We start from the raw sequence: 12,210 nt of genomic DNA, 5'->3' as shown, positions 1-12,210 counted from the left end.
CAAATCGATTTAAAAAAAAACATTATTCACGTTAAATATTCTCGTATGTCGTTCGATCTCTTTTACATTATTCATTGTCATTTATAACTTTGAAATACCTACTGTTAACACATTGATCACGTAATATATCCCAATTATAAATATATATCGTTAAGCATTTTTATGACGATAATTTTTCTATTTTTAAACTCATTCGAATCTACGTATTTATTAATATAATTAGATAACAATTACATGAAATTATTAAAATTTAGAAATAATATAACGAACATATATAGACACATAGAAGAATAACTTTAAAAATTTCACATGTCGAGCACAAAAATCAATTATTTCATTTGAATAATTAAAGAAGAAGAAGAAGAAGAAGAAGAAGAAGGAGAAGAAGAAGAAGAAGAAAGAAGAAAAGTTATGAAGAATCGTCGGTCACGATGGAAAAAAAAGGAACAACGGATACGTGTCGTTAAAAGACCCACGGGAATCGCGAAGACTTTCTATCGTTCTCTCCCTCGTGGCATCGGTTAACCGGAAGTTGTGTTAGCCCGGGCTCGTGCGCGAGAAGCGTGGATCCCGCATGGCGAACACTGCGGGGTTCCCGAAGTGGCACGTGCGCTTAGCCACGCTCCTAAGAACAAAGGGTCCCTTTTATTATTATCCATCCTCGAAGAAAACCTCCGAAAGGACGTATTCCTTTCTTTTCACGCTCGAGATATCATCGCGTTCGAGGTTGATAATCGTCGTGGCATCCATATCGACTTTCTCGATCTCTGCTTTCAGAGTTCTCGATCGTTGTCACGCGGAAGAGTTGTGCCATGCAGATGATCGTTATTTCGCAATCGTTCACTGATTTCTCTCCTTTTTGATCATAACGTTTGCATTTGATATAATCGAACGAGAAGAAATAACATTAGGTATAACAATAAATAGAAAATCTAAATTTTGCAATTTGATCATTTTTCATAGCTGATAAAATGTAGATATATTAGATTGTTTTACGAATCGAATGAAAATAATACCATATTATTTTCTAATCGGAATAAGATAAGAATTAAAAGTAATTATTTGTTCGATAGGAAAACACCGGATGAAGAATCAACGATCAGATCGGAGGAGGCTTGCTCGGAGTGTTCGGAAGTCGATTGGTCGTGGTTAGAGGAAGTGGAAAGCCTGCGGGCGTCGGAGACGTCCGGCCACGGCGCGGGTTCAGCGGCCAATGAGCACTTTGAGTTGGTGGGGAGGAACGCGTCCCCGGTGAACGAGAAGACAGAGCGCAGGCGCGACACCGAGGATCGACTCGAGGAAGCGAGTCGCAGTGCCGCGATGTCCGTCACCGCGTCGACGGGAAAGTCCTTAGTAGATACTCTTTCTCGATCGGACAACGTTGATCGCCAAATTAACAATAATAACAATAATAATAATAATAATAATAATAACAGTAGTAACAACGGTATATACGTTGGAAGTGCGAATAACGATGATATCGAAACGGAATTGCGTTTCGATTCGAGCAACGAACTCGAATCAAATAATAATAACGGCGGTAACAATCGCGTTACAAATTCTTGGGTACGCGCCTCCATGAGGCGGCTACGTCATTTGCGATTACCAGAGGGAACGTTCGAGCATAGACAGCGGAACGTTGAACCGACCAATCGAAGAACGGCTATCGTTTCGGCGCCAAATTCGTTGCCAGACATCGCACTGATAGCACCTGACATTTTGGCTGCTCAAACGAATGGCACTTCGGGTCATCATTTAAGGCCATCCAGTGCGCCAGCTGTTCGGAACAACGCGAGTAACGTTGCTATTTCTAATACGAATTCTGCCAACGGTAGTGGTATTGTTGTTGTTGTTGGTGGTGGTGGTGGTGGTGGTGGTGGTGCTGTTGTTGCTGGTGGTGGTGGTGGCAGTGGGAACGTCGCGACGTCGCGACGACCAGGACGACAACACGGCGGCGCCGTAACTAATACTACCACCTCGCACGCTCCTACCAGCGTCGCGGCGCCTTCAACGAGATCCAGGTGTGCCTCGAACGCCGTTAGAGACACTACTTCTTCGGGACAGAGCAGTGTTGCATCTACTACAACCGGAAGCGACGCAACCGGCTCCTCAGGAACCACGACCTGCTCCAGCTCTTCCAACGGTTCACCAGCCAGCACGGCGACCAGCCCGCAACGCGCTGCCTCCAGGAGGTATTTCATTATTTTTTTTATATATATTTTATTTATTTAATTAATCAACGATACCATTGTATATATACTTTTATCTGTAACAGTAGGAAAGTGTCTACTTAGGAAATAAGTCAAGGCATTAAGCGACCTTCCTTTCGAGAACACTTCTCTACTTTCATATCGTAGAAATCAACTCGCAAGAGATCTCAATGTGGGCGGATAGTTCGCCTTCTCCTTCTCGACGAGTTGTAAATTGTGTACGTGCGAGAATTCCTTCGTTTGAATTCTTGTAGGAAGATTCGTTCTAACGTCAAACGAGTTTTCACAATTAATGTGATCTTTGAACGTTCGAGAATACACACATACACACATGTACAAATCAAATCGATTTTCAAGTTTCTTTTTTTTGTCCTCAATTAAAAGCTTTGAATATTTTAATCTTAAATAGAATTAATTATATAATCGTTCATTATTATTAAATGACACGATATACTTCTTCGAACGAGTATATCTTTGTAATTATGTAAGATATTTCGATCGTAGAATCGATTGTATCTCAATTCTTCGTTCGTTCGTTCGTCCGTTCGTCATTTTGTCTCGAACGAATTCGTTTGCTTCCTTTTATCATCTTTCTTAACTTTCCGAGGCCTCACCTTTATTGCTATATTTGCCGGAAGCGAAAATCAAGTTAACGAGTTGATTGTAACCGCCTGTTCATCCAAGCTTGACACTGTTCGCAAGCATTGCCTCCTCTTTTTGCGTAATCGTTCGATACACCCACTGGGCAGGGCGTTAAGAAACTCCTTTGGAAGATATTTTTTAAGTAACTTTTTCATTTAACTGTGACGTCTTCCCAATGAACCCACTTCTTCAAAGTCCTGCTTCGTTGATCAGATTTTCCAGTCATTCGGAACTTGAAAGGAATTTCAATTCGATTTTTCTTTTAAAACAGAATTCGATTCACTTAATTCCCAATTCGGCCATGGACATTTAAACACGAAAACAAATGGAATCCTCTTTGAAGGATTTGGAACGTAAAGCATTTCGTTTAACGCGCACGCACTGATGATGATCCTTAGAGCCTGATGCAATAATTCATAATTCACAGGCAAACAATGCGCGTGAAAGCGAAGGAGAAACATATTTAGTCAGCGTTGAAAGTTCTTCGTACGCTTTTTTAAAAGTCTTTGTGGAAGTGAAAATATCGAATAAATTGAAAGAATTCTTTTTTTTTTTCTTTCTTTCTTTCTTTGTTTCAATAGCATCCTTCGATAAGGATCTATCTTATTTTTCAAGGTGTTTCATTGTTTTTGAAAAATAGTTAGATCATTCGAAAGAACGGACGAATATTTTTGACGAGTTTTTATACTTTCAGAGAGAACGTCTTTTTCTATTTTTTTCTCTTTTCTTTTTTCTTTTTATTATAGTACTGAATATGTCTTGCGTGTAGAGACTCATAGGAACTCATTGTCTTAGAAATAATTGATTAAGTTGGCACAAAGTTTGTTGCGATCATATAAGACCTTATTCGTCGTGGAGAAAAGATCACGAAAAGTCCCATTAATTTCTTTATTTATTTTCATTTTTTTTTTCCTTCTTTTTCTATCATTCAATTCAATCCTAATGTTTTCTCGAAATAAATGCACACGTTATAATGTTAGCCTTCTTAACCCACATAAAGAATTATACGCGTGCATGTTCACCAACGAATTTATCGTGTTCACATTGCGAGTTTCACTCTGCTTTTTCAGCGAAAGCCATAAGTGAGTTTTTCAGTCAAAGAGTGGGTGGTAGTTTGTATATTTTTAACCGGGATCGCAACGTTAAATTATTTATCTCGTGATCTCTCGGAAGTAAGTAGTGATTTTGCGAGAGAATTTCTGCCGAACGTGGGAAATGTCAGATCAGTTTAGAAATCATTCTTAATATCACTTTGCCAACTATGAAAAATCCGATTTAATTTCTTACCCACGACCTTTCTTTCTTTTTTTTTTTTTTTCTTTTTTTTTTCCCCAATGATTCGAGTAGTTAGTTAAGAGAAATCGATTATTTTCGATTATAAGCCACGTCACACATGCAATCGATCGAATATTAATGAACGATCATCTATTTTCTCCATTATAAGAACATGATAAATTCATATTTCAAAAGTGTACACAAGAGATCGATCGATCCGATCGATCGATCGATCGTTGCAGTAAGAAACTATGTACTTAGTTATATTGTGTATACGTATGCGTACATACGTAGAGAGTTATTACCTGTGAACCAATTGTATAAACACATTTACATTCTTCCAACATTACTTGCAGCTTGTTCTCATTCTCTCTCGTTTTAACGTCATTCTTTTTTTTTTTTTTGTATTTTCAGTATTGATAATCGTCGTAAGAATTTTCTTGAATTTATTCTTAGGGAACATAATATTATAGTTTTTTTTTTTTTTCTTTTCTTTTTTCTCAGAGAATCCTGAGAAACTAGAAGCATTTCTTACTGCCTCGATCGATCGATCGATCGATTTCACAAACGATTCAACGATCTCGATCGTTTACAGAAATCGTTTTGCCGTCAATGAACCGTATCACCTGTTGCATAATTGGTAACCTTGCTCCTGGAACAAGATCAATCGAAATATGATGACAAGGATATTCTTACGATTAGATATAATCAAAATAAATCGAGATCGATTCTCGATTCATTTCTAAAATGTTAATTATTAAACATTGCGTTCCTTGTTTTTTTTTTGTATTTAGATCTTCATAATGAAAGGACGTTTCGCTTTATAAGACGATTCCTTCGTTTTTCTCTTTTACGATAATTTTTTTTCATTAAGCTTTTGGTGATTTCCCTCGTTAGCGAGCATCTGGCGTTAGACGTAAATTTGTTTATTACGATCATGAATTTACTCTCGTCGTTATTAGGTAAAGTTAAAGAAAGACATACATAAATACATACATAGAACGTTATTGACACTAAAGAATATTTATTTTCCATTTGACATTCTCAATTTGTCCACGTGAATAATTCAGCGCAGAAGAAGAAAAAAAAAAAAACAGAAAAAAAAAACACAAGAATATTTTTCTTATATTCTTTAATTAAATTATTGAAATTTATAGTCGTTTTAATAAATTATTGAAATTATCTATCTTGGGATCTTCCGTTGCCAAGAAAAGGAGAATAAATTAATGAGGACCGTTCGTTCACGATATCAAAACATGCAGCGCGAAGGTTTACAAGTTTCAAGGTAGAAATATTTTAATAATAAATAACGGAATATATACATACATACACACATATATATATATATATATATATATATATAACGCGTTAATCGAATGATCGTTTTATTCTCTTTTTCTTTCTTTTTCCTTCTTTTTCCGAATGAAACGAGAAAGTCCAAAGACAAGCGGTTCTTTCAACCGTGACCGCGAATGTTTAATAAACGTATCCATCTTTTTAATCATTGCACCATTGAGTTTTCTCTGTCAGCTTTTTTTTTTTTTTTTTTTCTAGAGAAAAAGAAAATATAACAATTACATAACAATATTTATAAAACACCGATAAAATTGAGAAGTACCGAAGAGAACAAAAAAAAAAAAAGAAGAGAGAGAGAAAAATAACGTAGAAAAATAGTCTCATTGAAGATTCTTAGGATGATCCAAAAAAAAAAAAAAAGAACAGAACCTATTACTTCTTTTCGATTATTTCTTAGATTGATCCTTCTTTTTATTTTTCTAGATTGTAAAAGTACTAGGAACATTTTTCTTTCTTTTTCTTTTTTGATCCAACCCTAGGAACTTTTCGTCCAGCTCATATCAGTTGATCCATAAAACTTAGTCGCATTTAAGGGATCAAAAAGTTGTTCTAACACAATAAGTACCACGTTTTTGGGTCAGTGGTTACTTTCATAACATGGGGTCAGCGATACCAGGTACAACAACATAGTTACTTTAACGGTACATCATCGTTGTGTAGTAAGTCCCGGTCATCGACGCCGATGTTCTATAATGATGTTGAAGTAGTAGCATACACGTCGAATAAAGAAGATAACATAAGATAGAACATATATATAAAGGGCGGGCGGGGGATTGGGGGAGGAAGAAAGGGGATTGGAGGAGGAGACGGGAGAAGGAGAAGGAGAGGGTGGTTTGGACGAGCGTTGGTGTCACTTTTTATGTAAGACAATGAACGTGCCTTTGTTCGCTCTATCCATCTTTTCCCCTTCTTCAAATTCTCACGCGCTTGAGCCTCACGGAGAGTGCTCGTATGTCAACCTCCAGACGATGACTCTTGCCAATGGCACCGGCTGCCCACCGGACCACTACGTGTAAGTAGTGTGTGTGTGTGTGTGAGAGTGAGAGAACAGAGAGAGAGAGAGAGAGAGAGAGAGAGAGAGAGAGAGAGAGAGAGAAAGATGCTCGTTTGAGGTCACTGCACTTACCACACACAGCTTATTCAGTTTTCTTTTCGTTCTTTTTTGTTTCTTTTTTTTTGTATTCTTTTTTTTTTCTTTTTTTTTTTTTTATACGTTTACACATTTCCACCTGACTCTTCACCCAATTTACAAAGAGATCTTCTTGTGGAAGTTGTCTTCTTTTTTTTCTCTCTCTCTCTCTCTTTTTTTTTTTCTTTCCTTTTTCTTTTTCCCTTTTTTTCTTTTCCATCCTCCAAGGAACTTAACCAGTCTAATCGTTTCTCTTAGGCAACACATTTTCTATCCTCAATGCTGCTTTTGTTCCATTCTTATTCTTCCATTAGGATTGTTTAAACGTTACGTAATATGTCGTGTCAAAGAAACGAGCTTTCCCGTTTTAGAACGAGAACTCAATGAGATCTTTCGGATCTAAGAGAAATAGAAAAATTTCTTCAAGGATTTCTAATACTTCGCTCTTTTAAAAAAACGAAAATACGAGTGAGAGAGATCGGTCAGTGTTTAGTTCAGAAAATGTAGAAAACCTTGACTACTTTTTTTATTTCTTTTTTCTTTTCTTTCTTTTTTTTTTTCTTTTTTTTTTTTTTAATCGTTTCATTTCATTTCATTTCATTTCATTTCAACGTCTTTCTAAAAGCGAAAAGGCTATTCGATCATTTCACACGATTGCCTTTCCCTCTTTTCTAATACTCCTATTCCAACTTGTTCACCTTATTCTTTCTTTATTATTTTCTTATCTAATCGGAAATTCTTCGACGATTTCTCACAAATAGACGTACTCCTCGTTGAAACGATGATGAACTGATTCAACAAATATGAATCAGCTTATTCGTTTCTTGGATGTCTACGATCGTTCGTTTGAAGCGAAAGTACCGGAAGTCGTTGAATGTCGAACGATTTAAAAAATACATTTTTAATTTTTCACGCGGACAAATAAAAAACAATTTCAATTGCGTTTCGATCACTTTTATACCGGGGGTGGATGGGGAGGGGGGAGGAAAGAAAAAATAAAATGAAAAAAAAAAAAAAATGAAAAAGAAAAAGTTCGATCCATTCTTTAGATTTGTGGACACGCTTTGTGTAGCCAAGCGACGAACTCGACGGTCACGTCGGGGCGGTGCTTATACACGCCTGACCGCGGTGGTAACGTTTCTTATTGATTATTTCCCAGGTGAAGTGTGTGTCGGCGTGCTATGAAACTGCCCAGAAAGAAAGAAACAACACTATAATTCTAATCCCCAACTATGGAATTTAAATCACGCTTAAAGAATGTATTTATTATATCTTACATCGATCATAGAAATGTTGTCGAAATAATTATCGATTATTTCAATCGATCGATATTAATCGTTTAACCTTGGACAAAATTTAGAATAAATTTTTTCTTTTCTTTCTTTCTTTCTTTCTTCTTTCTTTCTTTCTTTTTTTTTTTCTTTGCAAACGATACGAACGAATAATACAATAAAATTTCGTACGAATTAATTATATCTTTTTATCGTGAAACGAACGACGAGAATTGTGATGATTCATAATTGTTCCCAACGAATGAATTGAGAACCAACGAAAATCTTTTCGGATTAAGAGGTCAAACTTTTCCATACTATTTGAACTTTTTGAATAATAAATAATGAGACCCTTATGTAAATTTAGATACAATCGGTTCGTGAATTCTTCCTAAGGAACAATGGAAATTTTCAAGCAGCAAACCATTTCCAATTGTAAAACGATTCACTTGTAGGATAGATCGTTTATCATAGTAGGTGTAGGTATATATATATATATATATACACAAATATATATTATATACGAAAAGGAATCGGTAACGTCGGTGGTCTGTAAGGTTCTCGCAGGCGAATAACCGGTTCTCCGCCTTCTTGTCTCGCTCGTTCCTTAGTCTGTCTCCTCCGTGAGACTTTCGCCAAGAATTTTTCCAAATTTCTTTTTCGAATAATCACGGCTAAGTTTCTCTTAATAGGAACTTCAGGAAAAACATACGTACATACACGCGATGATGATGATGACGATAATGATGATGATGATAATAATAATAATAATAATAATGATAAATATATTATTAGATTCCTTTGTCAAATCTCATTTTTATCGAGTTTAACTAACGCATATGAGAATATTAAAAAAAATATGTTTCCCGTTGAAAATAACTATTCGAAACATTTTTATAACTTTCAAGATAAATAGAACGTATCTAAACTTCGATTTTGACGTAAAAGGATGTTGACTCATTTAATCTTATCTTAATTTTGTTTTTTTTTTGTTTTTCTTTCTTTCAATTTTCTTTCCTTTTTTACTATAATGTAAATCTACACAATTCAAAAAAAAAAAAAAAATAAAAAGAACAAATAACTAGAGCAATGTCTTTCCTTGTTAATCAATCAACAACAGTCACTTTTAATAATCGATCGTATTAATTTTTCATTTCATGATATTAATTCATTTAATTGCATCGCCCTTCAGATGATGAATCATATGTAACGTCACGTATACTTTATACGAGTATATGTATAAGTTAAATGTAGACATGTAGAATTCTAGGCAAGTCCGATGGTTCCCTTCCTTTCACGAAACATATTTCGAAGGATACATAGAATATATCTATGTATCTGTCTATCTACCCACGCATCAATAACTGTCAGAACATTTGTAACGGAGAATTCATATATAGTAACAGCTAAACGTCTCCGAAAGTAGGTAAAATGTTACGAGCCAATTAAGATAGTCGGACAGAAATGATTATTCGTATTCGATCGTTCCAAATTCGTCCGTAACATTTTGACGTTTGTCAGAAATTATTATTTCAAAAACATTGACCCGTAAAATTATTCTTTCTCATTTTATTATTATCATCATCATTAAGAAGAAATTTTATTACGATAGAAATTATTACATTTATTATCGTTATTAATAAGTAATAATATGTACGTATACGCGAAATAGAAAAGGAAAAGTATTTCCAGATTTGTCTAATGCTTTCGTTAGAAATTTTCACTTTAAGGATTTTCTTGTATCTACATCTTTCTCTCTCTCTCTCTCTTTCTTTCTCTTGAACGGTGAATTTCAGAGTTGACTCTTCAGGATTCTCCCTGGAATGGAAGCAGCAATAGCAAAAGCAGCAGCAGCAGCAGCAGCTGCTGCTGCATCGCCTTTGATGGTAGACAGTTAAAGCCGGTTATACGGCAGGTAGTCAATTGCTTCTCTAACGCGACAACGGCAAAACCAACAAATCTTTTTCTCGATCCCTTTTGCTCCTATTTCGTTTAGCTAATAAAAACTATATGGAATGCATACCTTGAAGTCAAATTATACATATCTCAGGATTATAAGTTCTGAGAATGAATCCTATTCAAGGATGAACAATATATAAATATAAAAATTTAATTGGATAATCATTTTCTACTTTAATACTTCTTAATACTTCTTAACGTCGTTAAAATCTCGTTATTGCCTAACATAATCATTTCAAATATCTTCATCCTGTTTTTTTTTTTCCTTGTTTTTTCCTTCTTTTTTTTTCCTTTTATTATATCTTTCCTTTGCAATTTATTCACTCAATTTGTTCATCCATCTACCGTATCGAATGATCCGTGAAATCGTTCACGACGTTAATTTTCAGGCAGAAAGTGTCTTTTCCACGATCTCCTGTCTCAATATAATTTTTCATTCGAATGCATCAAAGTCATATGGTGTAACTTAACTTGCCAGGGAATTTCAACACAGAAAGAGTGATCTTTTTCGTCGAAATTGAAAAGATAGTTATGTTCAACAGAATCACTCTCTCTCTCTCTTTCTCTCAATTTCTTTTATTTAGATTAATCAAAGTGCATGGCTTCGGTTCACCTTTTTACACACGATTCTCGATATTACATGAGTTAGTTCATAACTGGTTTGATTATATCAGAGAGTAAAAGAAAGGGAGAAATTATGATTGACAATGATAAATAAGAAAAGATATAAGAATATATATTTAATAATAGAGGAGTACGATCGATCTGGTCGATTGAGATAACATAATTTTATACGACCTTTAACTATTTTGTCTGTCATTAATTTTTCTTTTCGTTTCCTTTCTGTTCTGCTTTTATTTATTATTATTATTTTTTCTTTTTTTTTTCCATGTCGATGCCTTTTCAATTTCCAATTGCAATTACAAAGATAATATCTTGACAAACAAAGAAAGAAAGAAGGAAGAAGGAAAAAGGATGAAAGAGAAAAGATGTTTTCGAACGTTGCAAAAACTTGTTTGTAATACGACTACGAGTCACCAATGTAAATTCAGACCTCGATGTCTCCTTGCGTGCAGGGGGCGAGAGTATAAAAGAGAATTAAATCAAGATCGCAATACTGAAAAGAAAGAGAGAAAGAGAGGGAGAGAGAGAGAGAGAGAGAGAGAAGTAGAGAAAAAGAGAGGGAGAATAGCAGTGCTTTCCGCGTCCGTAAATCCTATTAAGAGGCTTGCCTCGCGAGTATATAATCAGGAGTGTACCGTTAAAATCGTATGAATGACATCGCGCCTTCCAGGACGATGATATAATACTTAGCACATCTTTTTTACATAATTTAGCATTTATTGTTATACGAACGTGTTCACATTGAAATCATGAATCCCGTAGAAAACCACAATTGCGTTATAATACATTTACTTGTTTCTTTTCCTTATCTTTTTTTTTTTTTTTTTTTTTTTTTTAATCTCTATCACAATCTTTCTCAGCACAAATTTATCTATTCATTCACTTATTTATTTGTTTATTATCCATTCCGTTTCCGAATAGAAACCGCACTTTTTGCTTTTCTTAAATGATCGATTTGAAATTTTCCTCTTGAGTTATGTCAGCTTTGTATGTGCAGACAGCTCGTTAAATCTCGATCGGTTTCTTCTTTTTTCTTTTTTTTTTTTTTTTCTTTTTTTTTTCCTCTTTTATCTTTGTAAATTAGTCGACAAGAAATATTGTAGAAGGTCGTAGATTCATTCCTTGAGAGCCGCACCTCATTTAATTTTAATTGCTTAATATTTACGTGGGACTCTTTGTAAATCGATTTTAAACGTATCGACGAGAATTTAATGAGACCGTAATTATTATAAAGCTTATCTTATTATCGCTTATACATATGTGTTTTGATCGTACAGAGAAGATGAAAAAAAATTCTTAACTAACGAGTACGAAACAGACGTGTTAGCGTAGTCCTTCATAAATAAACATTTTGAATACCGATGGAAAGTAGAAACTCTTCCGTGGCGAAATTAGAACGAACGGAAGAACAAAACAATCTTCGGTTTCTAATCGTTAAAATCTTTCGATACAGATACAATGTAGATTATTTCTTTCTTTTTTTCTTTTTCTTCCTTCTTTTTTCTTTTTAAACGATAATTAACATAGATTATATAACAGAGAGATATAATAAGAATAAAAGAAAGATATAATACTTTGATATTCTATTAACATATTCTTTTCTGTTCTTTCTCTTGACGTCGAACCGGAAACCGATTTTGCTAATTCAAAGTCTAACCTTCCTCTTATCTACGTGATTTTCAAATTGGAATTATTCTCAAGGTCGATCAATGACTCTATGTAAATTACCTTACGAAAATCGATA

At 34.7% G+C, this 12,210-nt stretch overlaps 1 protein-coding gene across 3 annotated transcripts in view; it reads left to right on the top strand.

The window, feature by feature from the left end:
- Nucleotides 1-12,210, top strand: part of LOC124431493 (sodium-dependent transporter bedraggled) — a 39,535-nt gene that overhangs the window by 8,285 nt on the left and 19,040 nt on the right. For all 3 annotated transcript variants that reach the window (XM_046979480.1, XM_046979478.1, XM_046979479.1), the window contains one exon: nt 1,074-2,192. In XM_046979480.1, coding sequence (XP_046835436.1) covers nt 1,074-2,192 — 1,119 coding nt within the window. The remainder of the gene's footprint in view (nt 1-1,073; nt 2,193-12,210) is intronic.

The sequence above is a fragment of the Vespa crabro genome, chromosome 21 (assembly GCF_910589235.1).
Source record: "Vespa crabro chromosome 21, iyVesCrab1.2, whole genome shotgun sequence".
In the NCBI taxonomy this organism is placed as follows: domain Eukaryota; kingdom Metazoa; phylum Arthropoda; class Insecta; order Hymenoptera; family Vespidae; genus Vespa; species Vespa crabro.
Note: the sequence above shows the minus strand (reverse complement) of the source record. Positions and strands in the feature narration are given on the sequence as shown.